The sequence below is a fragment of the Toxotes jaculatrix genome, chromosome 19, assembly GCF_017976425.1.
Source record: "Toxotes jaculatrix isolate fToxJac2 chromosome 19, fToxJac2.pri, whole genome shotgun sequence".
NCBI classification, from domain to species: domain Eukaryota; kingdom Metazoa; phylum Chordata; class Actinopteri; family Toxotidae; genus Toxotes; species Toxotes jaculatrix.
The window spans coordinates 11,307,005-11,329,848 of record NC_054412.1 but is presented as its reverse complement, the minus strand read 5'-3'; the positions used below and the strand labels follow the sequence as shown (position 1 = coordinate 11,329,848).

General features: G+C 40.3%; 1 protein-coding gene across 2 annotated transcripts; it reads right to left on the bottom strand.

Annotated features, from left to right (window-relative positions):
• Positions 1-1,983: 1,983 nt before the first annotated feature.
• hbs1l (HBS1-like translational GTPase) lies at positions 1,984-22,206 on the bottom strand. Of its 2 annotated transcripts, XM_041063992.1 has the most exons (18): positions 21,990-22,165; positions 21,293-21,361; positions 20,882-21,013; positions 20,423-20,674; positions 11,116-11,224; positions 10,500-10,750; positions 9,288-9,453; positions 8,372-8,489; positions 6,644-6,790; positions 6,013-6,087; positions 5,756-5,873; positions 4,874-4,942; positions 4,667-4,771; positions 3,966-4,056; positions 3,484-3,592; positions 3,268-3,368; positions 2,989-3,133; positions 1,984-2,725 (listed from the first exon to the last, which is right to left on the bottom strand). In XM_041063992.1, exons 1-18 carry the CDS (start codon positions 22,030-22,032, stop codon positions 2,714-2,716), a joined length of 2,112 nt encoding a protein of 703 aa, XP_040919926.1. In that variant the 5' UTR covers positions 22,033-22,165; the 3' UTR covers positions 1,984-2,713. The 2 variants fall into 2 exon arrangements, with proteins under 2 accessions (XP_040919926.1, XP_040919927.1); XM_041063993.1 differs by lacking the exons at positions 1,984-2,725; positions 2,989-3,133; positions 3,268-3,368; ... (9 more) ...; positions 10,500-10,750; positions 11,116-11,224 and adding an exon at positions 16,788-19,456 and having other exon boundaries at positions 21,990-22,206.
• Positions 22,207-22,844: the final 638 nt, after the last annotated feature.

Here is a 22,844-nt window from a genome sequence, read left to right as displayed (position 1 = left end):
AAGATTATGGGATATGAGGCTCCCACAGCAGCCACTAAATGGACCTTGAGGTGAGATTTCAGCAAAAGCTATCAGGCCTATTGGATATCAATGAGCAACTTCACAGCCTGTGTCCTCGGCTCGAGGCCAGGTCTCTCTGCTTGAAGAATTTTCTCTCAGATTTTTCATGCTGTGCATTCCTGTTAGTACAAGGTGACATGCAAGGCCCTAGATATGAACTCGCCTGCCTGTGCAAGTTACACAAGGTTTATGGTGCTTAAGTGTTTGTTTCATGATTGTGTACACAAGGGTGAAAACCGTGTGACTGTCAGCTTTTGAAAGTACTGATTCAGAAAGAGTGGCTTCAGACTATGGAAGCCGCAGCATTACTCACCCATTTACTGAGAAAGTGATTCATCATTATGGTACGGGCCACCATACTTACAGCATTTACAACAACTCTTATTGTCATCGTCCATTTGGCTCTGCTAGTTGCGTTTACAAACCGCTTGAATGCATGTGTACATGTGTGTGGAGGACTAAAGGGAGTGGTGACCTTGCATGAAACTGAACACTGCCATCCTGTGGCAGCTGGGTGACCTACATGCTGTCTGTTCCATGGAAATTCTTCTTGATGGGGAATAGAATATGTTTGGAAAATATCGCCATGATTTTTGAGACCTTTGCCACATTATATAGTTTTGCAGTGTTTGTGTCTGATTCAATGGCACGTCAGGCTGCAACTATGGTAACTGTACAAGTGAGTCATATTAAGATGAATATTAATCAGAAGTATTGTATCAGAGATAACCAAACCACACAAGAGGAGATACAAGGAAGCCTGAGCAAGCTGTAGCTGGAATGCTGATGCATCACGTCACAAACCCTCCCAAATCACGCAAATCAACACAAAAGACATCAGACTAACTGAGCCTGTATGTATCAGAGGGCTACTATCTTGTACTGTATGCAGTTTCGTTTTTTCTGTCCATTCCCTACCTAACAAACCTTTAGCCAACTTTCATGCACACACACTTTGATGTGTTTGCACACAGGAACTACAGAGGTTGCTCATTATTAATCAGAGACATCATCTGACAACACCTTCGTCACACATTTTTTTAAACACCAAAACTGTCACCAAAATGTTATCTGAGAAAGACCCCACCCCGGAAGCCCGGCAAATATATTATCTGTCATTGTACACATATGCGTATCTGATGGCAAATTTGTTTTTCACCTCTCTGTACTACTTTGTTCTTTTAATACCTGCGCTGTCCAATAAAGGAAGAGAGTGTCTTGGGATTTATTTCATTGTCAGTGTTTTCGGAATTAAATTCCGATGTCCTCTGATCTTTTCCGTCTTTCTCATACAGCTTTAACTGATAAACTTTCCTTGGCTTGTGTGGTGCTTTCCACTCCAGCAGGAACAACCCCAGCTGTGTCACTGTCAAACTTGACGGGAAATGATCATCTCTAGATTTTCACTTCCTGCTTACTTTTAGATACATATTTCAACATTGAAAAAACTCAGTTTCTCTCCACGCTTAAGTGCTGGAGATTTTGCTGGCAATTCAGATTCGCATTTTCACGGACTGAGTGCCTTAAACCTGGACAGAAAAGGATACGTCAAACTGCTAAAATCAAAACTCAAACCTCAGATTACTGATGTCATGTTCATTTTGCATCATCTTTCTTCACACTGTCTTCACCAACATGTCTGATTTAACACATGAAGAAAAAGAAAAAACAGCTCCTTTCACCTCTCACCTCCATTCAGCTGAGTCTTTCTTTGTAAGGAAAAAAAAAGCCCTTCAAAAAGCATTTTGCTGCTTTACTGAAAGTCTCCTTTGTAGAAGCATTTCAAGTAATCATCTTTCGTTAACATAAATTAGAAATCTGTCTCCTTCTCCAGATGGAAGTGGAAAATTTGGTTTCCCTTTTTTGTTCATGAACTATTCTACCTCAGATAGAGCAAGCATTTAAATGTCTTTGTAGACCTTGTCCTCTTAGTTATTGTAATTTGAGATGCATATCGACAACATATCAGTGGTAAAAAAAAAAAAAAAAAAAAAACATTCTGCAACTCAACTCCAACATGACACAACCTTACATTCTTTCATTTCTGTCTATATTTAAAATGAGTTACTTCCTGTCAGCAGATTTGATTAGGGGAGCCTTAACAGGGAAAAATGTTGTGTTGTAACCTGAATGTTGAATCCTCATTAATAAAGGAGAAACATGGACTTGTTCTTTCGCTCCTTAAATACAGTAGAAAGCAAATGTCGCCTTTATACCACAGCTGATCTATCTGTGCTGGCTGCTACACCGGGTTTCTTTATCTTTCAGTCAAAATTCATGACCAGCCACAGCTCCTTTAAATACAGTGGAATTAATCACTGTGGAAATCTCAGCATGGTAGGATTATCTTCCAGAGACTGTAACAAGGTTTTTCTGACAGGCCAATGGTCAGACAGCGGGGAAAAAAATGTGAAGTGGGGGTTGCTGGGTGCTCAGCAGCACTGTGTCACGATGTCGGGTATCTCGCCATATGGTTGGTATCTGTGCAGTTAGTGTTGGAAGGAGCAGTCAGGTGAAGCGGCTACAGTGCTGGATGGAGAGATGGATGGATGTGATGCTCTGAGTCCACGAGTGACATCTGTTTGAGGAATTGCACTTTGTCTCTAGCTGCATGCAGTCTCCAGAGCAGCTCCGTGCTGATGGAAAAGGGTCTTCATTCTTTGATCTGTGGTGAGCAAGAACAGAAGGAAACTTACTGAGGGCACGTTGTTTAAGAAAGGAAAAAACAGAACAACAGTTAGTGCCATCCAGTGTCAGTTCTTCCACTGGGTTCAACAGGTCTACATACTGACATTTACAAGTTACAGAATGCGCAGTAGAAAGGTAGAGCACACAGCAAAACAGGGTCGTAGTTTAAAACCAATGCTTCTTTTGCAGTAACACACAACCTTTTGTTTTGTCTTTGTCCTAATGATAACTGCACCTCACCTCAGTGACAACCCCTGCAGCAATGGTGGAGCCTACATATCGCAGCATGAAGCGGCCCAGCTCCTTGTAGTCCTTGTACAGCTCTAATGCCACCGGTCTCTGGGTCTGGATCTCCACAATGGCATTCATACCTTTACTCAAACACCTTAACAGGAACAAAAATTTAGATTCTACGTTATCTATTAATTTTTAATAAAGTAGCGTTACTAAGCAAGCAATAACAATAGCAGTCAACTCCTCTGAGAATGCTACAGCAACTTAGAAAAACAAAAAACTCACTTGGGTTTCTTCTTCAGCACTTCACCGCTGCTCTTGTGTAGGACACTAATCAGTTTCCTAATGGTGGCCGGCTCACTGACTGTCTGATAATGCAACAATACCTACACCGAGCGCACACACAGAAACAGCACCACAATTAACAAACGTGTACGCACAATAAGACAGAATGCCTTTATGTGCAAGTGAGAGGGTCCGAGCGTGTTTGCCTGCACTTACGGGGAAGCCTTGTGTGATGGGGACCTCGATGTTGAAGAGCAGGATTCGGGCTCTGAATCGAGTGCAGACTCGAATGGGCTCCTTAGGATCACAAAACACACAGCCCACACTGGAAGGAAGGGGATATCAGAAAATATAACAAGTGAATAAAAGCCAGGCATAAGCAAAAATCCAGGTTACATCACCTGAAAAGGGTTATGAAAGCCAAACTGATGTCTTGTAAAGGTGTCTAGTACAGTATAGTAAGCCCATGAGGGGTGGGACTGAGAGCAATGTTACATAACTGGTAGCTACAACAAGGATACCTGCAGTTTTCAAAGAATATCCAGACTAGCATCCACACAAACATCTGCTACAAATGGCCAAGACTGAACCACAGTGGCAGCCACAGCATGTTAAACAGAATCATTCTAATTTTTTCGTGAAATAAAGTTCTGAATTTTAACAAATACACTGTCAACTGTTATGTGTCACTTGTTTACTTGATCTTGATGATGTCCATGCCGGTGACTGTCAGGCTGACATGGTCTCCAGCAGCAGCCCAGTCCAGAGGCTGGTCATGCAGAGTAATTCCTGCAGTGCAGACAGACAGAGGGTGAGTAATCCAGTGACCACAGGATGGCAGCGTTTACCACTCGCTCAATAGGGATCTACTGCTCAGATATAGGTGTGCTTAGAGCTGACATGACTATTTCTTTTATTTTTAAATAAATAAATAAATACATAAATAAAATAAAAGAGTTTTATTTTAGCATAGCTTAGTTTGATGTCCTGTCTGAGGAAACACATCATAAAGTTGTTTGCCATTAGTTAGTGTAAACATTTTTTTGGTTATAGAAATGTGTTGAGTAGTTGCTCAAACAAAAAAGAATAGTGTCTTTTATAAGTATTTCAACCTATGCAGTAAGTGTTTGAGTGAGCATTCCTTTCAGCCTACGAACAGCTTTCTCTTGCATATGCATATTAGGTTCAGAGGCACAGGTGTCATGCCCTGCTGCAGATAATAACTGCACCTTTATGAAACTTTGTTTTTAAGCTGCCCTGATGATTCACAATTTAAAACCATGACTTTAGAAACCTTAGTGCTGTCAATGAGGAAAATGCTGTGTAGGCCACATAAAGATCAAAACTGAAATTCCGAAGTCAGTTACAATGCCAAAATGGCAACGAAGACAGCGCATACCTTTGACAGTGCAGGTTTCATTAGGAGGCATAGCCAGTATTCTGTCCCCAGTTTGAATGTAACCTGCCTCGATCTTCCCGGTAACACAGAAGCCTGAACCCTGGTCTGGGAGGAGAGAATGCAACATTAGCAATCTCTTAAACTTTAAAATGAGAAGGGGCATGAACAAAATCTCAAACCATATGTGAGTATGGATCATTGACTTACCTTTGAAAACATCTGAGACGCACAGTCTGAAAGGTTTGTCTACAGACCTCTGAGGAGCTTTGAAGGCATCTTTAGAAAAGAGGAAAAATACCAAAGACAAAAAAAAGAGGAAGAAAACAATGAGGAGCGTAGAGGCGAGAAAGTATTATGAGAAGCCCGGTGACTGCGGGCGATGAATCATTTTCACTGGTACTGGATGTATAACACTATGGTTTTCTTACTGGTCATAAGTCTGGACAAACAGCACTTTAAATGCAGTCACGGAGCTGTATGAAATACAGAGTGCACACAACACTGTAAAGAAATTGTACTTAATTTCTTCTTAACTATCCACTACTCATTCTATGCTGTACTGAGTCATTTTGAAGAATTATACCACTCAAAATCTGTGTTTTGAGTATCAAACAGTGAAAATTTAAGTATTTGATAATGAACAGATTTGGGCTAAGTGGAGCAATTATTGGCAGCATTTTTTTTCTTTTTTCAATTCAGCCTGTTTTAGGAACTCTCTTGAATCAAGTGGTCTCTTGTTAGCAGAGTGGTATTTCATGGTTTCCTTAGTTTCAGGAAAAAACTAGTTTAGCTAAACACAGTTTAGCTTTTCACTAGTATGACTTCCTTCTGTAGGTTGATTTTTATTTTTAAGATAAGTGCTTTCATATTCAACACCAGACTAGATGACAACAGATTAATTCACACAAAAACCAATGAATGACTTGTGTGTTTGTTCACACATCTGCAAGAGAAACGTGATTCAGCAACAGAATTGTAGAACTGTCGCTTGTACTTTTTTTTTTCCACTTTTCCCCAGAGAACACTGAGTTTTAGTGTCAAAAGGGAGTCAGCGCTTTAGGCAGCTTGATCCATGCCAGTGTGCATTACCAATCTGCTCCAGGAGACTGGGACCAGAGAACCAGGAGGTGAGCTGTGAAACTGAACTCCTGGTGGCGAGGTTTTCTCCCGACAGGCCGCTCGTGGGGATGTAGAAAACATCAGACTCCTGCGAAAAACAGATAAACACCAGTTTCAAACTAGGAAGTACTTCCTCTTGCCCAAATATGTAAAACAGTACTTAATATTACTGACACTGATAAAGAGTTTAATATCGCAAGATGTCGAGTGACTTTGTGCCAACTCACCTTGAATCCTGCCTGCTTGAGAAAATGGCCAAGTTTGGAGATGATTTCTTGGAAGCGCTCCTGTTGCCAGTTTACCTGATTTATATACACATATAAAGGAAAATACACAAAGTTTCCCCTTCAGCACGGCTTTGAAATGGAAATGTGTCAACAACCATGCCAGTGATTATCGGAAAAAAAAAAAAAGACCACAAAAATGCAATCCCACACACACCTAAGGTCCCCTTCTCTCCTGACAAACACTTTGAGGTGTTAAGTCACGAACTTTGAGAAAATCTAAAAATTATATAGCAGTATTTGCTTTATGACAGAATAGGGAAATTCTGCTTCTTGACTTGATTTTATCAGTGAACTCCCACATTCTTACGGTTCTGTACTTTCAGTTTCTACAGTTTCACTAAGATTTTTGAAAAAGCAAAAAAAAAAAATTACTTTTAACTGTATGTCCCCACAGATCCCGAATTCACACGTATTTGTAAAAATGAAACCCCTTCACTAATTTGTGAGAGTAATATTGTTTGTATTTCCTGTACCACAATATTATTGGTCAAATTACCCCTAATGCATATGTGTAATGCTAACAAAAGAAAGTCATCTGCATCGTGTGTCAGTGATGTGTAGCAGGTCTGACCTGGTCCATCTTGTTGACTGCCACAGCCAGCTGAGTGACGCCCAGCGAACGCACCAGCAGGGCATGCTCTCTGGTCTGACCACCCGCCTCGAAGCCTGCCTCAAACTCTCCTCTGCTGGCATCCACCACAAGCACCGCCACGTCAGCCTGGAGAGAAAACCGAGGGGAAAGATAAGACCCATATGCTTGCATTTCTGTTGAGGCAGATGTGAGCATCATAGTCACAGTCAAACTCACCTCAGTAGGTAATTTAACAGCTGAATTTTATAACATAAGTGTAAAAATAAGACTTTAATGATGCTTACAAGCAGTGTCTATAATATCAGAAAGCATAAAATAGCTTAAAAAGAAAATGCACAAGATACACAATACTTCATCATGTTCCAATAAGATTCAGAAGTTTATAACAATCACGCATTAAACTTACATACTTTTCTTGTGCAATAGTAAAACTCCTATTGGAGTTGTTAGTATTTCTTTTTCATGATATTCATGATGTAGGACATAATTACACCACTGTGCATTTCATTTCTTTTTACGGTTATTCTGTATATTCTATATTTAATTTTAGTTTATTTGTTACTTACTTTATATCTTTTTTCTAGTTGCTTGTGGTTATTCTGTATATTCTATTTTTAATTTTCTAAGCTTATTTGTTACTTACTTTATATTTTTCTAGTTTCTTGTGAAATGTCGTGTTATTTATATTTATGCTGCAGCAATAAAGTATTATCTTATCTTACCTTATCTTACATAAGCTTTTTGTTTCTTTTTCCAAAACCTAAAACTTGCAAAACATGCACTCATAATCTGCACAAGATAAAATGTCAACTTATTTGTTGTTCTCCTTGATGGTGATGGTTACTTCAACTTGTAATATGTACCAGAAAGCAAAATACTGCCAAATATGTCATACAGGCAGTAATAGTAAATAAAAATACAGTAATTCACTTATTTTTAAATTAATGAACAAATGTTTTACTACAGGTTGAGAAACATCCTATCCTTCATAGCATGTGTCTGACTGACAGCTTCATTTGCTTACTACAGAAACCCCTTAGTCACTACACGAGGAGGCTGAACGTGAAGACAGTCATAAGGTAAAAAGAGAAATTACATTAGTGCACCAAAAAAGAGACAGACAAACACACCCATGTCGGCAAAAATACTCTCTGACACCAACACCCAAAACCACGGGAAGTGATTTCAAATCATAACAGGTGTGGCCAGCTGAGGGTATACTGAAGGAGGGAGAGGATTTTCTTTAGACAGAGATTTGCAAAATTAGAGAGATGCTTAATGTCACCTCGACAAACAGTTGAGGTCAGCTTAGGTGGTTATTGGAGGTATTGGTGTGTCTTCATTAGTATTTTATTTTCAGTACCTTGACATGTCAGATATTTAATTTGCTAGATTTGCCAGATTTCCAGACTAGTCTAATTATATCATCAATAAACAATGTTTCAAATGATTTGGTAGAAACACTTCTATATAACATTAAACAATGCATTATCTATTAGGATATATAAATATATATAAATATAAATATAAATATATATATATAAACAAAGTATGTTAATGTTGCATTGTTAAATTTGTTATAGAGGCCTCCTCCAAAATGAGTGTTTGGAAGTACAATTTCTGTACTTCCAAACACTCAATGCCCACTTCTATCACTAAATCTCATCTTTGTGAACAGTGCAGGCTTGAGTCTTTTATATGTTATACCTGTGCAGCTCCTGTAATCATGTTGGGGATGAAGTCTTTGTGTCCTGGTGCATCCATCAGGGTCACCACCTTAGAGTTTGTCTCAAACTTGGTCATGCCCACATCCATTGTCACACCTCTGGAGAGAGAAAAAAATGAATAATCACGTTTTTTGCTTTCCTTTCAGCTGCAATGTAAACAATGACGTGTAGTAAAATGAACACTTTTAATTAAAACAATCACGTGGGTGGAGTGCTGAGTAGCTGGACTGCCCTATGAAAGGATGTGGATTTAAAACCTCAGTCAATTTCAGTTCAAGAGCAACGTCTTTTAGCGGGCGAGGCTCTCAGACAGACACTATATTACGTATTTGCTTCAGAAGTTACTGATAAGTGAATATGGATCCCCACCCGAGTCACTTTCTGTTTCTGGCATATTTCGCTTCCGTTTCACTCTGGTAACAACAACAGAGAGGGAGGGCAAACAGGGACATATTTTCAACAACAACATTTTTTCTGTGTCACAAGGAGTACAGCTATTTGGAAGCAAAACATGTTCCAAAGAGTGTAGGAAAGATTTGCTCCTCCTCATGAGAAAGCCATTTTTTCCCCAAATCACATCCTGGACAAGATGATGATGACTTTCCAGTCTCTCTTCCAGTACTGGTACACCAGTAAGTGGACAAAACGTTTGGACTCTCAAGATCTGCTTGTTATAAACCAGTAGCACATAGCAGGAGCAGACAGTTTGGTAAGCATCCGCACTTCCCAAGTGTCCTTGTCCATCTGCAACCAAACCTGACCTCTGCCCTCAGTGAGGAGGTTGGGTGGGTGGGTGTGGGTGTGGGTATGGGATGGGATGGTTGGAGGGGTAGGGGGTCTGGGGTGGAGGCATGCATATTTGTCTGTTTGTCCATAGCTTCACATTCAAAATGTACCTGTCCCTCTCCTCGCCAGTTTCATCCAGAACCCAAGCATAGGCGAAGGAGGCTTTGCCCGCCTTCTTTGACTCCTGCTCATACTTGTGCATGGTACGTTTGTTGACGTTTCCCAGCAGATAAAGCAGGTGGCCCATCAGTGTGCTTTTACCTGCGTCCACGTGTCCTGCAGAGAAGAAGGGAATAATGTAACATCGCCAAGGAGCACCGGTTGTATAAAGAAAGGAACTGATAGAGAAAAGGGGCTTGGAGGGTGGGGAAGACTCAAGGCAGGGATGAGGATAGACTGGCACAGACAGGAAGACTGTCACAAGAGTGATAAGACAGGTGGGGGAAGAGAGAATGTAAGACATGGCTAAAGGAAGCCACAGATGGGAGAAGGAAAGAAGCAGAATTGCACAAGTTGAGTGTGGCAGACACAAATGGGAACAAGGATTGACGGTGAGAGGGGGAAGGGAAAGGACCGTGGTAAAACGAAAGGTTTCACAGGCTGTGGGAAACTAGAATCATCTGCACTTCTGAAACTACCAAGTCATATTTTCTCGTGCAACTGAGAAAGAGAAAATATTATCAAGCAACTGCGCTGTTCTGCAGTTCGACTCCTTCACTACCATCAAGTTTAGGCATATGCACACCAAACAAGGGCACCAAAAAAGGGAGATTCAAAATTATTCACTGATCAACATTACACTTAAATATCAGACAGTAAATGGCTTAACTTGTATAAGAAACATACAGTGTACATGAACCAAGTTTAGGATATGGGGGGAAAATTTGATTTTTTTTTTCACACCAGCTATGTTGCAGCGTGTGGACATTTTGATGTGGACCTCACACCTGCAACTTGAAATGTGAGAAAACTGCATTTTACAGTTGGCTACAAGAAGCACGGCTTCATGAAAAAAAAAAAAGAACTCCCCCAAAAAAAACAACTTATTTTGTTGCTGTATTTCTTAATATGTAAAATCCCAAAGATTAAAAACTTGAGTTGCCTAACAAAAAAGCAAGCTGTACTTCCTCTGTGTATGTAACTGTTAACCAATGTCAGAAATTCTTGTATAAGGAATTAAGGGAGAAGTTTGAATTAAGTTTTTCAAATGTTTTGGTGAAGAATCCACTTTTGTATTCCTTGTATTTGTCCTGAGTGAAATGACATTTTAATCTGCAAGTGCTTTTTTTTTGTGGTGGTTTTTGGGAAAGTGTTCTTCCTACCTATAACCACCAAATTTAACAGAGGCTTGCCCCCCTGTCTCTTCTCCAGCTCAGCCTTGATATTAATCGCTTGGCGGGACTTTCCAGAGGAGCGGCCTGGAGTGGGAACTGTGGAGGGCTCGTCTCCATTTGACCCTTTAGATGGGGTCTCGGGACGTTTGGAGGTGGCTTCTGTGGCAGGTGTTACACTTGCATTTTCAGGACTGCCACCACGGCGAACTGAAGCACTGACGACGCCGTTCTCCCCTGTGCTGAGGAGAGAAATGGGGAAGAGTTTAATCACAATGAAACACAACTCCTCTCTTCTCTGGCACAGATGATAAATGTGCCTGCATACAGCTCCCAAAATCATCTGCAGCACTGGTATATTGTGAAACGAGATGGTTTCTTATCTACACAACACCCACTCAAGGTTGAAGTGTCAGTAATGCTCATCAGCTAATCCAAATTTATGGTTTTATCTGCTTTTCATTTTAAATTAAAACTATATTACCAAAGGCTAAAAGATTTTCAGTGTATATAGAGGGGAGCACTTGATCACGTCTTTAATGCCGTTTTTTTTTTTTATGTTTTAAGAGAACAATGTGTATTTAAGTGGCAGAGTTTTTTTCGATACCTGGGAACATCGAAGCCCATGGTTTGCTTCTTGCCTGAGACAGTCATGCGAGCCACTTTGGGTACCACTTCAGAGTCCAGTTTACTGTGAGAGGCATCTCTGCTTTTAGCTGAGGAGAAGAGAGGAACAAAATGTACACTTGCTCACAAACAAAGGCAACGATGACTCACTGTGGCCTGCGAAAAGAGGAACATATGGCATTTTTATCTTATTTAAAAAAGAGATTAGAAATGACCATCTAGGCATTAGAAATGTCTCTACTTTCTCTCATAACCAAGATAAGACTGAAAGGTTTCTCCCACCCCATAAACTTGCAAGCAGACTTTTCACAGATTTCCTAAGACCAGGAAGACTGTATCGCGGTGCAAAAGTTCACACTTTATTGGTTAATAGTTGAGAGTCAGGGAAGCAGCAGATTGAGCATGGGTCTAAACAAGAGATTTGATCTTTTCCTTTTAAAATGCCAAAGTACATTATAAAACACGGAGACAGCTTGTTGAGCAATGTACACCACTAACGGTGGGATTAAGACATCCAGAGGATATTAATACAACGTATAGCTTATGACTACTTTCCTGGTTATAGTTATCACTTACAGGCATCCAAGTATATATTCTTTAGTGTGAGCATATGATGAAATCAGTTGCACTCTCATATTCTGCAGCAGTGAGACTTGTTGATGTCAGTGCTTTGTCATCCCAGTCCCAAATGGCCACCGGTCCCAGTCATATCAACCTGCTACTGATTCATTTAGACTGGGCTGCACAGCCAACCCAACTGCACACCGTGCGCGTCTGTGTGTATGTGTGTGGCAGTGTCATCCTGGTTCAGAAAGGGTTAATTTCTGAAGTGGCCGTTGCCTCCCGTCTCCACGTAAATAGAACAGTGTGACACAGCGTTTCGCAGAATGAATCTTTTGAAAAGGTGTCACCTCAGCAAAGTGCAGGGCTGGAGGTGAATGCGTGTATCGTCACACACAACTCTTTAAAATAAATGTGCATATATTGGCACTATAAGATTTGTTCAGTGTACAAATACCCCTTAATGGTTGATATATTACAACTTTATGACCAACAAACCAATGATAAAATGTTTCCTTTTATATTTTCTTTTTATATGAACACAAAATAAACTCCTGCACATCCCTTTTTGATACAACTGCAAATTTTTGGAACCTTTATGAAGCAAGAAAAATGCTGCTCAAAAGTTTGTTCCCTTTTGATGTTTGTCTTTGTCGAAGACTGTTTAAGGTTTTCAAGAAAAAAACTTTTTTTCTTTAAATCTTTAAGCTTTGGTTAAACATGCATTTTTTTTACATTATACTAATCCCTTCTGTGTGCCACTCTAAGCTCATTGCAGTTTATTCATCATAAAAAATACCCTGAGGGAAAATGAGGGGAACAGAGGTGTCATTCAACAGAATTATTAATGGACTTTCTCTAACCAAGCATTCTCTGAATGACTCGCTCTGCATTAAAAAAAAAGTCCCTCTCATTCTGAAACACTGATACACAAGCTAGGCAGTTCATCGCACCCTGAAAAGGCCTTCTTTTCTTTGATTGCATTTGCATGCTGTTTATTTTCACATCTGTACAAAGAGTGGAAAAAAAGGACAACCAGTGCAGAACTGCATTAAAGTTATGTTTAAAAAGAAATGATTACAGCTTATATAAAGTGCCCTTTCCAAATGATACTAGACAAAAAGTCCTGAAAACGACCTGCACTAGTAATAAATGGACCCACGCAGAAAAGCAAAAGCACTGAAATCTACATAATCATTATCTGATGGTGTTTTATCCTGCAGTAGGCAGTAACATAAGATAGAGAAAGAACTCTCTGGGGAATTTTGGTTCTTCCAGCAGCTGGGGGCTTTTCATGTCCCAACTACAGTGACGTGTAGGTTTCTACCACCTGTGTCAGACAGGACACCAGCCAACAGCTTGCAATCTACTAATGGAACATCAGCTGTGAGACAAATGATCACTTTAGATTAAGTAATATAATAAAGGCAATCAGGGTCACCTAATTTGTATTTTAACCTGGGTGAAACAGACAGACACACCCTTCTACAACCCCCCAAGGTCTTTAGCAATAAATAACCCCCCTTTTTTTTAACTACCGGACATGTTGCTCTGTCAAACAATTTAATGCCTTCGCAAACAACTAACTTGCCAGATAATTTTTTTTTGGGCTACCCTGGGGGCAGCATTAACGGGGGAGGAGGGTGTCCTGAGAATAGCTATACAGTGCAATCAGGTTCTGAGGCTTGGAGCAGGATCTCTTTACACTGTTTAGATTGGCAGGTAAACAGTTGGAGTCCTTCCATCCAGGATTTCTCTAGTATAGGGGACCCTTGCAGTGACTACGAGTGAGTGAGTCATTTGTACACCTTGGCCTCAGGGCTCAACTGAGCACAGGATAAGAGGAGTCCGCCCAGGATATGCAAATCTCTACCCTCTTCCCCCCCTGTCCAAATACACACAAGTGTGCAGGCAAAAGTAAAATAACATGGGCTCTTTGTGAAAAAGCCAGTAATGGGGTGACTGACAGTCTCACACGGCAAGTGAGAGTGAGAGACCCAAGAGCACAGTACAGACACAGAGTGAACGACTGAGAGAAATCTAGTCATGTCATATATCTTGACAATACTTCCTACATTTGGAGTTCTGTTAGTACGTTGTCTCTTTCCTCGTTTGACGACATCTGCTGTCCTGTTCCTGAGTTTTAAGGAAAGACTTTCTCAAACCAATATTTAATAAACAAACTGAACATTGTGAGCTGCTGGTTATCACAATTAAAAATGAGAATTCTGGAGAGAAAATTTGAATTTTGAGGATCCCTACCACTTGAGGCCGCTAAAGGCTGTGACTTATCTCAAAGCCTCATAGTCTTGATGTGGGGGAAAGTGAAGGGAGAAACAGGGGAAAAACATTTCACTTGATTTTTGTATTGCATCTCAGTCTGGGCCAATATGACTGTGTCAAAGTTTGCTCACTCTCAGATTAGTAGATCTGGCTGTTACAAAGAATCTTCAGGTGCAGTACAGAAAACCATGCACCACAAATGGTGCAAACAGTAAAAATGCTTTAATTCCAGCTTTAAGTCTAGGCTACTGTATAAGAGGTTTCCACCAGGTAGGACAAAGTAAAATCACCTGGCATGGTATGCGTTAGGAATTAAAATGAACATTCTGGCACTCCCTTGCACATTATAGCCTATTTTTTTTTCTGTACACTGGATATACCAGTGAACCAAAATACAAGTTAGGCTTCATTCACCTTTGAAAAGTCAGGGAAGACATGAATGAAAATGACTATAAAGGAAATGAGAGTGCTGGCTGAGGAAAAAGCTCTGAGTAGGACCCATCTGACCACTTTCAGGATGATTCACACTTAGACATATGCACGCACACAATATCAGTACCACCTCTCAACATAGGATCACATCATAAGATACATCTCCTTATCCTCTACAACCACCTACTCAGCAGACAGTCAACTTGAGTCATAACAGCTACTTAAGAGCTCTCACCTCCTGTTGTGTTTACAGTTTTTGAAAACAGTAGTGAAATTAATGTCTCTGGCCAACAGCAAAATAACCCATTGTGTCAAGGGACGTTTGGATTTACATTGTTCATCAAAATAATCCTAAAACCAATTCAACCTATTTTAAGCAATTCTCTGTGGTGCATCCACATTCCCTTCAGTGATCTCCTGCTTAAGAGTCCTGTGGCTGCCTTTTTTTGAGTGACAGACATGACTCCACATTCAGAGTTTCAAAAGAAGCAAAAAACAGGGTATAAAGGCAAAAGATTTAGCAATACGCATTAATAAACATTAACACTTTAGCTTTCAGACAAAGCATGGTGGAAACTCAACAGTTTCATCGACCATCTAGCTGCATACCCGATAAGACACAGCTGATTATTATGTGAGGTTGATTTTTTTTAGTGACTCTACAGATACACTTGCAGTGACAGAGTAAATTGTGGAAGGACCCACATTCCTGCCAATTCTAATGAATAATAGGGCTGGAGAATTAATCCTATTAAAATCTTAATTTTGCTCAGCCACAGTTAAACCTCAACTCATGGTTTAATGACCTTGCGAATAAGATACTTCTGTGCTTCTGATTTTAAATTTGCACAAAATATTACTATTGCTGTCACAGCAATGGTTTTTCAGTTCAATCTACAACAGCGCAACAGGCGAATAACAAATGAACCAGAACGATTTCTCAGGCCAAAGTGCATGCCTGCTGCAAATTTTGTGTAAAGTTTTTGTTTCCATTTAGACAAAGAGTTCTATCTCTCTCTTAGCCATTTTTCCTGTAAACACACTGCACCACAACAAAGCAGTTATTCTGAAGCCATGTGTGCGTGTCCATATGCACTCGCTTTATTTTGACCACTTGCTGTGAGTAAAATGGTATTTTCCAGTTTTGGCACCTCAACACAACAAAACAATGTTTGTGCAACAAGTACGCCTTGCAGAAATGCAGAGCCTGTAAAGACACAAAATGATTTGATCTGTCAAAGGCCTCTGACAAAGCTGTGAAAGTTGAGAGACATGATCAGATTTTCCTACGTAGGTGGTGTAAAAGAGAGACAGAGAGTAAGACGATCTGCTGGTGCGCTGCTTCAATTTGTGCTTTGGGTGACATTTTCTCCAAGAGTGCTGCTCAAACCCACACACTGGCTCGCCTTAAGAGAAAAAAGTTTATGGACAAAACTCCTTGTTAACAAAGGTACATAATCATCTCTACATTTTTACCAGTGCAAAATCTATTTTCATTCTCAAAACAGACCACAGCATCCCTGATCCACCAAATTATTTCCAAACATCATCATGCTCCCAGGACTAAAGTCAGAAACCTGTTTGACTTCTAATGTTTGACTTGTCATTATTACCACTATCTGCCCTTTATATCATTTCCCCCAGGCTCTCCAGTCTATGTTTGACACCCTGAGGGTCCAGTTCACTCACCTTTCTGCACCTGTATGAAGTTTACACACAACTATCCCAAACCCTACAACTTCGCTCAAACAATATTCTGAACACAACATTAAGGCAGTGCACAAAAATGACTCAACCATAAGAAAAGTCTGACATTAGCTCTTTTCTTCTTCTCCTGCCACACAACTATGGCACAGAACAATGTCCTCAAGACCACCAGTTTTTACAGTTAATGAGACCACATATACCAGGCACCTTACAGTTGTGGCTGTTATTGCATGATGTTATCTGACCAGGCTTGAAGCAATCCTTGTTCAACCTTAAGCTATAAACATTCACTTCTTTAAGGGTAAGATTCTCCATTCAAACAGCACCAATGACTCACACTAAACATGTGAAACGACTTCAGAAACTTTGGCCTAGCCTAAAGTGTGCATACACTGCACCAGATACATAATGCAGTTTTCTTTCTTAAACATTTCAATTTGACAACAGACATGGCCCCTACTCAACTCCAATAATAATTTTACATTGACGCACACGACCCCATCCTTAAGTATAGACTTGTTCTGAATCAACAGGTACCATACACGAGTGCCGAGTGCTGATTTATCTGCAGAATCCATTAACTCTATGTTTTTACACCCAGACACACACAAATGTACAACCACACACAACCAGAGGGACACGCCCAGACACAGGCGCACTCAGAGTACATAAATTCAGTCATCTTTATTTCAAAATTAACAAATTAACCTCTGGCAGCATGTGATGACACACCCAGTGTAAATCAAACACATCTGTACATTGTGATATTAAAAGCTATTAAGAGCAAGAGAAAAAAAAAACTTTACCTCGGGTGTGAAGGCATTCATTTTCACTTATTCGGTACACTCTTTATTGGTATTCATTTTAAACTCATTTTGTTAATATCAGACAATAAAAAGAGTTCACTTGTTCATTGTGTGTGCATGTCTGAGTGCGCATGCATATGTCTGTGTGTGTGTGTGTGTTCCTGCTCTCTCATGGGAAAATCTCCAGGTGTCCTCTAAACCAAAAAGTCAACCCCATGATCTCAAACACAGGCAGCAGTAAACCAGTACAATGGTTAACTGATCCATATTCCAATAGCTGCAGCACACCTGCAAACAAAATCAACCTCTTTTTTCTCTTTTGAGGGTTCATGCAGCTCAAAGCCAGAAAAGAAAAGAGGTCACGCCAAAAGAGATAGATTTTAATTTTCCCTGGCTAAGATTAAACTACTTTACTTTCATACAAAAATTAAAAAGCCAATGGCCATATAAGCATACAAAAATAAGACTCAAAATTTAAAATACAGCAAAAAAAATGCTTAACTACAGTAAATGAAGAAATGTCTTTCTAAAAGTTCTTAAAATCCTTTGAAAGATTAGCTGCAATTAATTTCAAGCTGCCAGAGAGGCTCTGAGTAGTTCAGTCTGACTAAAACATCATTGTTCTGTATGTAACAGCAACACAAGATTTGTTTCTTTACCTCTATAAAAGAAAATGCATAAATGTCATAATACTGTTTCTAGAAGTTTTTTTTTTTTTTGCAGTGATCAGCAGCAAGTACGTCATTGTGCCGTATTGTTGGTCCCAAAGGTTTCTTCACTCCACATGGCTTATTGTGGGACACAGTAGTTAAAAAGACTCATACGGACTGATGACCCTGAGTGCTGCATCTCTGAGTTTAGCGCAGTTGGTGGAGCAAAGGCCACCAGAAAACTCTGAGGTTCTTATCCCAAGTTAGTCAACTTAGCACCAACCTCGATGCAACTGAAATAAGTGCTTTTTATTTCCTCTTGTCTACCTGGTGAAAGCTTTTCGCTGATTAGCACGGACGATGTCGTCAGGTGATGGAGTGTCAAAGCGGAATGGTACAATTGGTGAAAGTGGGGTAAGCTGCTCATTGGCTTTGTCCTGCTCTTTACAGACGAAGGCCTGGTAACCACTTCCTGTCCTCTGACCTCTTCTTTTTCCCTTCAATACATTCCTTGTTCTCTTCAGCTGTCTGCGGTTCTGAGTCGACAAAGTAATCGCAAATACTGAAGGTTTTGCAAAAACAGAAGAATCTAGCCTCAAGACAAGTGGAGCTGAACAGGGCAGCGACACAAGGTCGTTGTCAAGGTGGCGTGGGCCTGTTCCATGTGACTGGGCCATGAGTGCACTCAAATCAATATTCTGGCTCGGTTTAGGCAGCACAGCGCTTTGGTGGTTTGATTTGTGGTCGAGCTTACACTTGATGCCACCTTCTAAAGTACTTTCTGGCAAGACACCCGCCCTCTCTGGTTTTGCTGGTGAAAAGAGCGAGGTTAGGGAGTGCTGTGACCTGTATGAGGTGGTTGAGGTTTCATCTTTGCATTCAGAAGCCAAATGTGACAAAGAGAGCGGCTCAGAAAGGCCAGGTGGCTGTTTCAGAGCATTTGCAGGAGATTCAGAGCTGACAGGTTGAGGGGAAGGTAAGTAACTGTGGGTTTGATGTTGCAAAGCTAGCTGCGACAGTGAGACAGTCCCACCCAGGCATGTAGAAGAAATGTTGGTTGGTTTAGAAAAGGTAGTTGTGTTTGCCAGTCGTTCAGTGCTCTGTGATTGAGACTGAATGTGTGAAGCCCTGTTTTGGTGCTGTGAAGCAAGTTCAGACAAAGAGAAAGTTTGTGCTGGTGCAGTCATGCACTGAGACTTTACAGAGACTATGCTACTATGTGGAGCAGAGAAAGAGTTACTGATAGTTGGACGGTGGTTTGAGTGCTCCTGGATTAAATCAGCCAGTGATGGGCTTCCCTTAGGATCAGTCATTGTGGCTTTGCCTCCAGTTCCAACGCCCACTAAGAGCTGGTTGCTCTGAAGAACAGATCTGAGACTCCCAAACCCAGGAGGAGCAGCCAGAGAAGAGCTTGCAGTTGTTAGTTTTGGGTTGTTTAGTGACAGGCTACTGAGTGAAACTGGAAGGAGGGAGGGAGCTGAGCTGTGAGATGCTGAAGATATATTTAAAGACGCCAATGTTCCCAATGAGAGACTATTCAGATTGGACGTAAGGGACGGAGGTGAACTGGGTCCTATGGTGAGAGCACTTAATGAAGGAATACCCAAACTTGACCCTGTGTCAATTACTGCTGTCCCCTTACTCTTCTGCTCATGCTCAGACATGAGCTGTGCCAGACTGCTAACACCTGAACCAATATTTTGACAGATAACATTTTGATTTCCAGAGCTGCTAACCACTAGCTCAGGCTTATTTTGAGATAAGAGGTCACACAAGTTTGGTGCACTTGCTGGCACACGTAGTTGCGTATGTTTGCACCCATTGGACTGGGGGTTATGTGCCTCAGTTCTAATGTCTGTGTGAGAAGCAGACAAGCAGGCTCCTTACCTTACGAAAGCCAATTGCAGGTGTCAAAGAGGAGAGACAGGAGGCGAGATGAATCATAACATAAACATGAGGGGGGAAAAAAACAGAAAGAAGGCACTTTGTTAAACATTTGCATTTGCATGACTTAAATGTGTCGTCCCACACATTTGTGTGAAATGAACTCTGGCTGATACTGATGAATATTATTTAAAATTATCTTTTGTTCGAGTTTCTTCTGGAGAACCCACACGCATGCAGTCACAAATATTATGATACGCTATTAGTTACCAAGCTCTATCTCAATCTTTTATCAGCCTATTGTGCAAAAGTCTAGTTCTTGTGTTTCTCTGAATCCTCTTTTATATTAATATCTTATTTTGCCTCATCACAACCCATAATTCTTGCTTTGTGGGAAATACTCATTATCTTTCCTTCTTAATAGTATTAATAGCTTCTGACTTTGTATTAACAGTCCACTTAAATAGCAAGCTTACAGATTTTCACTGGACTTAAAATCTCATCTAATTACCACTTACACTTGTTTAGTATAACTAAGGATTATTTTTATCCTTAGTTATACTAAAGTGAGGAATACATGTGATAAAAGAAATTACACAATGTGGGATGTACAAAAATGTTTGACTGAAAACTTCTGCCTATAGTGAAATGCTATTAATTATTAAGCAGGTAATACAAAAAGACAAGAGCCTTATTTGTGCACCATAAAGTACCAATGTGTACTCATGAAATCGTTATATGGCTATCATCCCTTCAAAGTAAATGACAAGAAAAAACACTTATTATGACCTAGTATGTGAAACAACTCAATCATTTTGAGTGCTGAATAAAAGCTTTTTCAAATCCTAAACTGTTTGGAAAATATTGAAACAACCATTCTCTACTATGTAACTGTTGTAGACCAGTAAGGGACAACAACTTCTGACCAAAAAAGTGATCAAATTTTGATCTGCTCCAGGCGTACCTTTCTCAGCCACGGCCTCTTGTTTGGTTCTTTGTGGAAGGGGCGCTTTCTCCTGGCCAACTCTTGCTACCGAAGCTGTCTCCTCATTGGTACTTCTTTTAACTGGGGCTGTTTTAGTGTCCTCAGACAGGACGGCGTCCAGTGCCCTCTGTGGGTCAAATCCAAATTTTATGGCTGCCTGGCTCAGGACTGAGTCTGGTACTGCATCTCCAAGCACTGCCCGCATATGGTCCAGACAAGAATACAGCTTGGCTACAAAGTACAACACAGACATTGCATTTGTGATACAGAAAAAAATTACAAGATAAAGAACAATATTTAAGGTAAAAATAAAACTACAAATTCAACAGGATCTTAATGTCTTCAATACGCACATTTCGAAACACAAAAAGAGGTAAAGGCCAGACAATCTCCGTCCTTTGTGACTTGTATGTTGCTGCCTGAACTTAAAAAGCTTACCTTGATCAAGAGGGTCAAGGTTGTGGCTGATGGTAGGGGACATAGGAACATCTTCATCTTCATACTCTTCCTCTTCTAAAGGCTCCTCCTTTGGTGCTTGCCTCTCTTGACGTGAGTAGATGAACTGATTGGCTGAATGAATCAGAAACATCTTATTAGCCAAACTAAGAGATATGATGTCTGATTAATGTTAGATGGTGTAAATAGTTATTTGATCTCATCAATCCTACTTTACAAACTAGAATTGACTTTAAAAGCTTACAGTCTCATCATTAATGTACTGCAAATACATATTAGTTTCTTTGACTGGAAGAAAAAAAAATCTGGTGTATTAATGTGGGGTGTTTATTAAAAAATATGCACACTTGTTGATGTAACTTTTAATTGTCACATGCAATCACAGATACCAACCTGTTGCTGGTGATATACAGCAATAGTCATCATCCACAGACTGTCCATACATGTCATCATCTTCAAAGTCTAGAAAACATATACCTGAGCGTCAAATGTATTCCTTTCCTGTGCTTCATACAAACAGTCACATGTTTAAAATGCAGTAGCAGTAAAGTGAAAGAGTCCTTTGTAACAGCTGTCACTTTGCCTCGTCAGCAGCTTTACATAATGCATAACAAACAGTAAATGGGAAGCCAGATGATTTCCTATAAATACTTAAACAGTAGGTCTGACAAGCTGGAAGGATTAATAAACTGATAAGACCAGGGGGTGTCTATATGCCATATCCAGCTATGAATTAGAAGCTTGTAACGTAACTACCACAACACAGGAAAGTTAGCAAGCTAGCTAAGTAGCTGTCGTTAACTTTAGTAAACAAAAACAATAGCTATAATCTGAACTTGCTTTGGACGTATAACATCAGTTTTAACGCTATAACGTTGGCCCAAAAACTTGAATTGTTGTGAAATTTATCTTGTGCCAGGCGCCAAGTGACACGACAGCAACGTTTTCTTGCCAGCTAAGCTAGCTAGCGTTAGCCGCTAGAGCTACAACCAAGAGCAGTAAACTGTAGCTTAGCGGCTAACGAGTTCAGCGGTTTGAGGCCTTGGCACAACGTTTAAACCGCGAACAGCACCTGGTTAAGGTTATCTACCTTCATCGTAGTTGTAACCTCGGACATTTCTGTGCCGAGACATTTTGCTTATTTGTCGTCTCTCGGCCCCCACGAAAATGTGTTTCGTCTCACAGACTGCTGTGACATGTGTCTCACTGCCCGGCTGCCATTGCTGCTGTTGCTGCTGCTACTGCGTGGAGTTAAGGCAACAGGCAGGTCAGATTTAATTCTGCAGCCTCAAAAATAAAAACGTGAAATTGGGGGGTGTTTTTAAAAGTCGCTCCAAGTTGTGTCTTTTGCTTGATGGGCAACAATCTAGTCATTAAAATAAATTTTAAAAAGTTGCTTTCGCTCTTTTTTTTGTCGCTGACGTAACTTCCTGTTACAGTTGGACCAATACGGACAGGGATCAGATCTTCCAAACAAGCTTCATGATTTGTTTGCACGCTGCCTGTCAGAAACTGCCTCTCAGGCAGTGTATGCAGGGCTGATAATTATCAGCTCTTAAACAGATACATGAATATCAGAATGACTAGGAGGGGGGTAAATTTAATCGAGAATATTCTACATAATCTAATCATCAAGGCCGTAGCAGGAAGAGATGAAAGTTTTACCAGCGCAGGGTAGAGATCTAGTGACTGGGTTGTGTTAATAATGAAGCTAGTAAATGAGATTGCAAATGCATAAAAACAAATGCTGTTCTGGTTTTTGAAGAGACACATAAAATTCATAGTAGGCACTATGTGTTATTAATGTGAAAGGGGAAGCCCAATATCATAGATGAACTGACAAAGTGATTAAGAGCTTTTTCCTCTCTGCACTAACTTGAGAAAATCATTTCAGCTTAAGAGGTCATGAGCAGTGCACTGAAAGAACATGACAGAGTCTGCCTAT

Excerpts from the sequence above, each read along its gene's own strand:
- hbs1l (XM_041063992.1), bottom strand. The coding sequence starts at position 22,032 with ATGTCTCGGCACAGAAATGTCCGAGGTTACAACTACGATGAAG. Across the intron at positions 10,751-11,115 it reads ATGGGCTTCGATGTTCCCAG|CACAGGGGAGAACGGCGTCG; the intron begins GTATCGAAAAAA and ends TTCTCTCCTCAG. Across the intron at positions 4,943-5,755 it reads CAGTCTCCTGGAGCAGATTG|ATGCCTTCAAAGCTCCTCAG; the intron begins GTAATGCACACT and ends TCTTTTCTAAAG.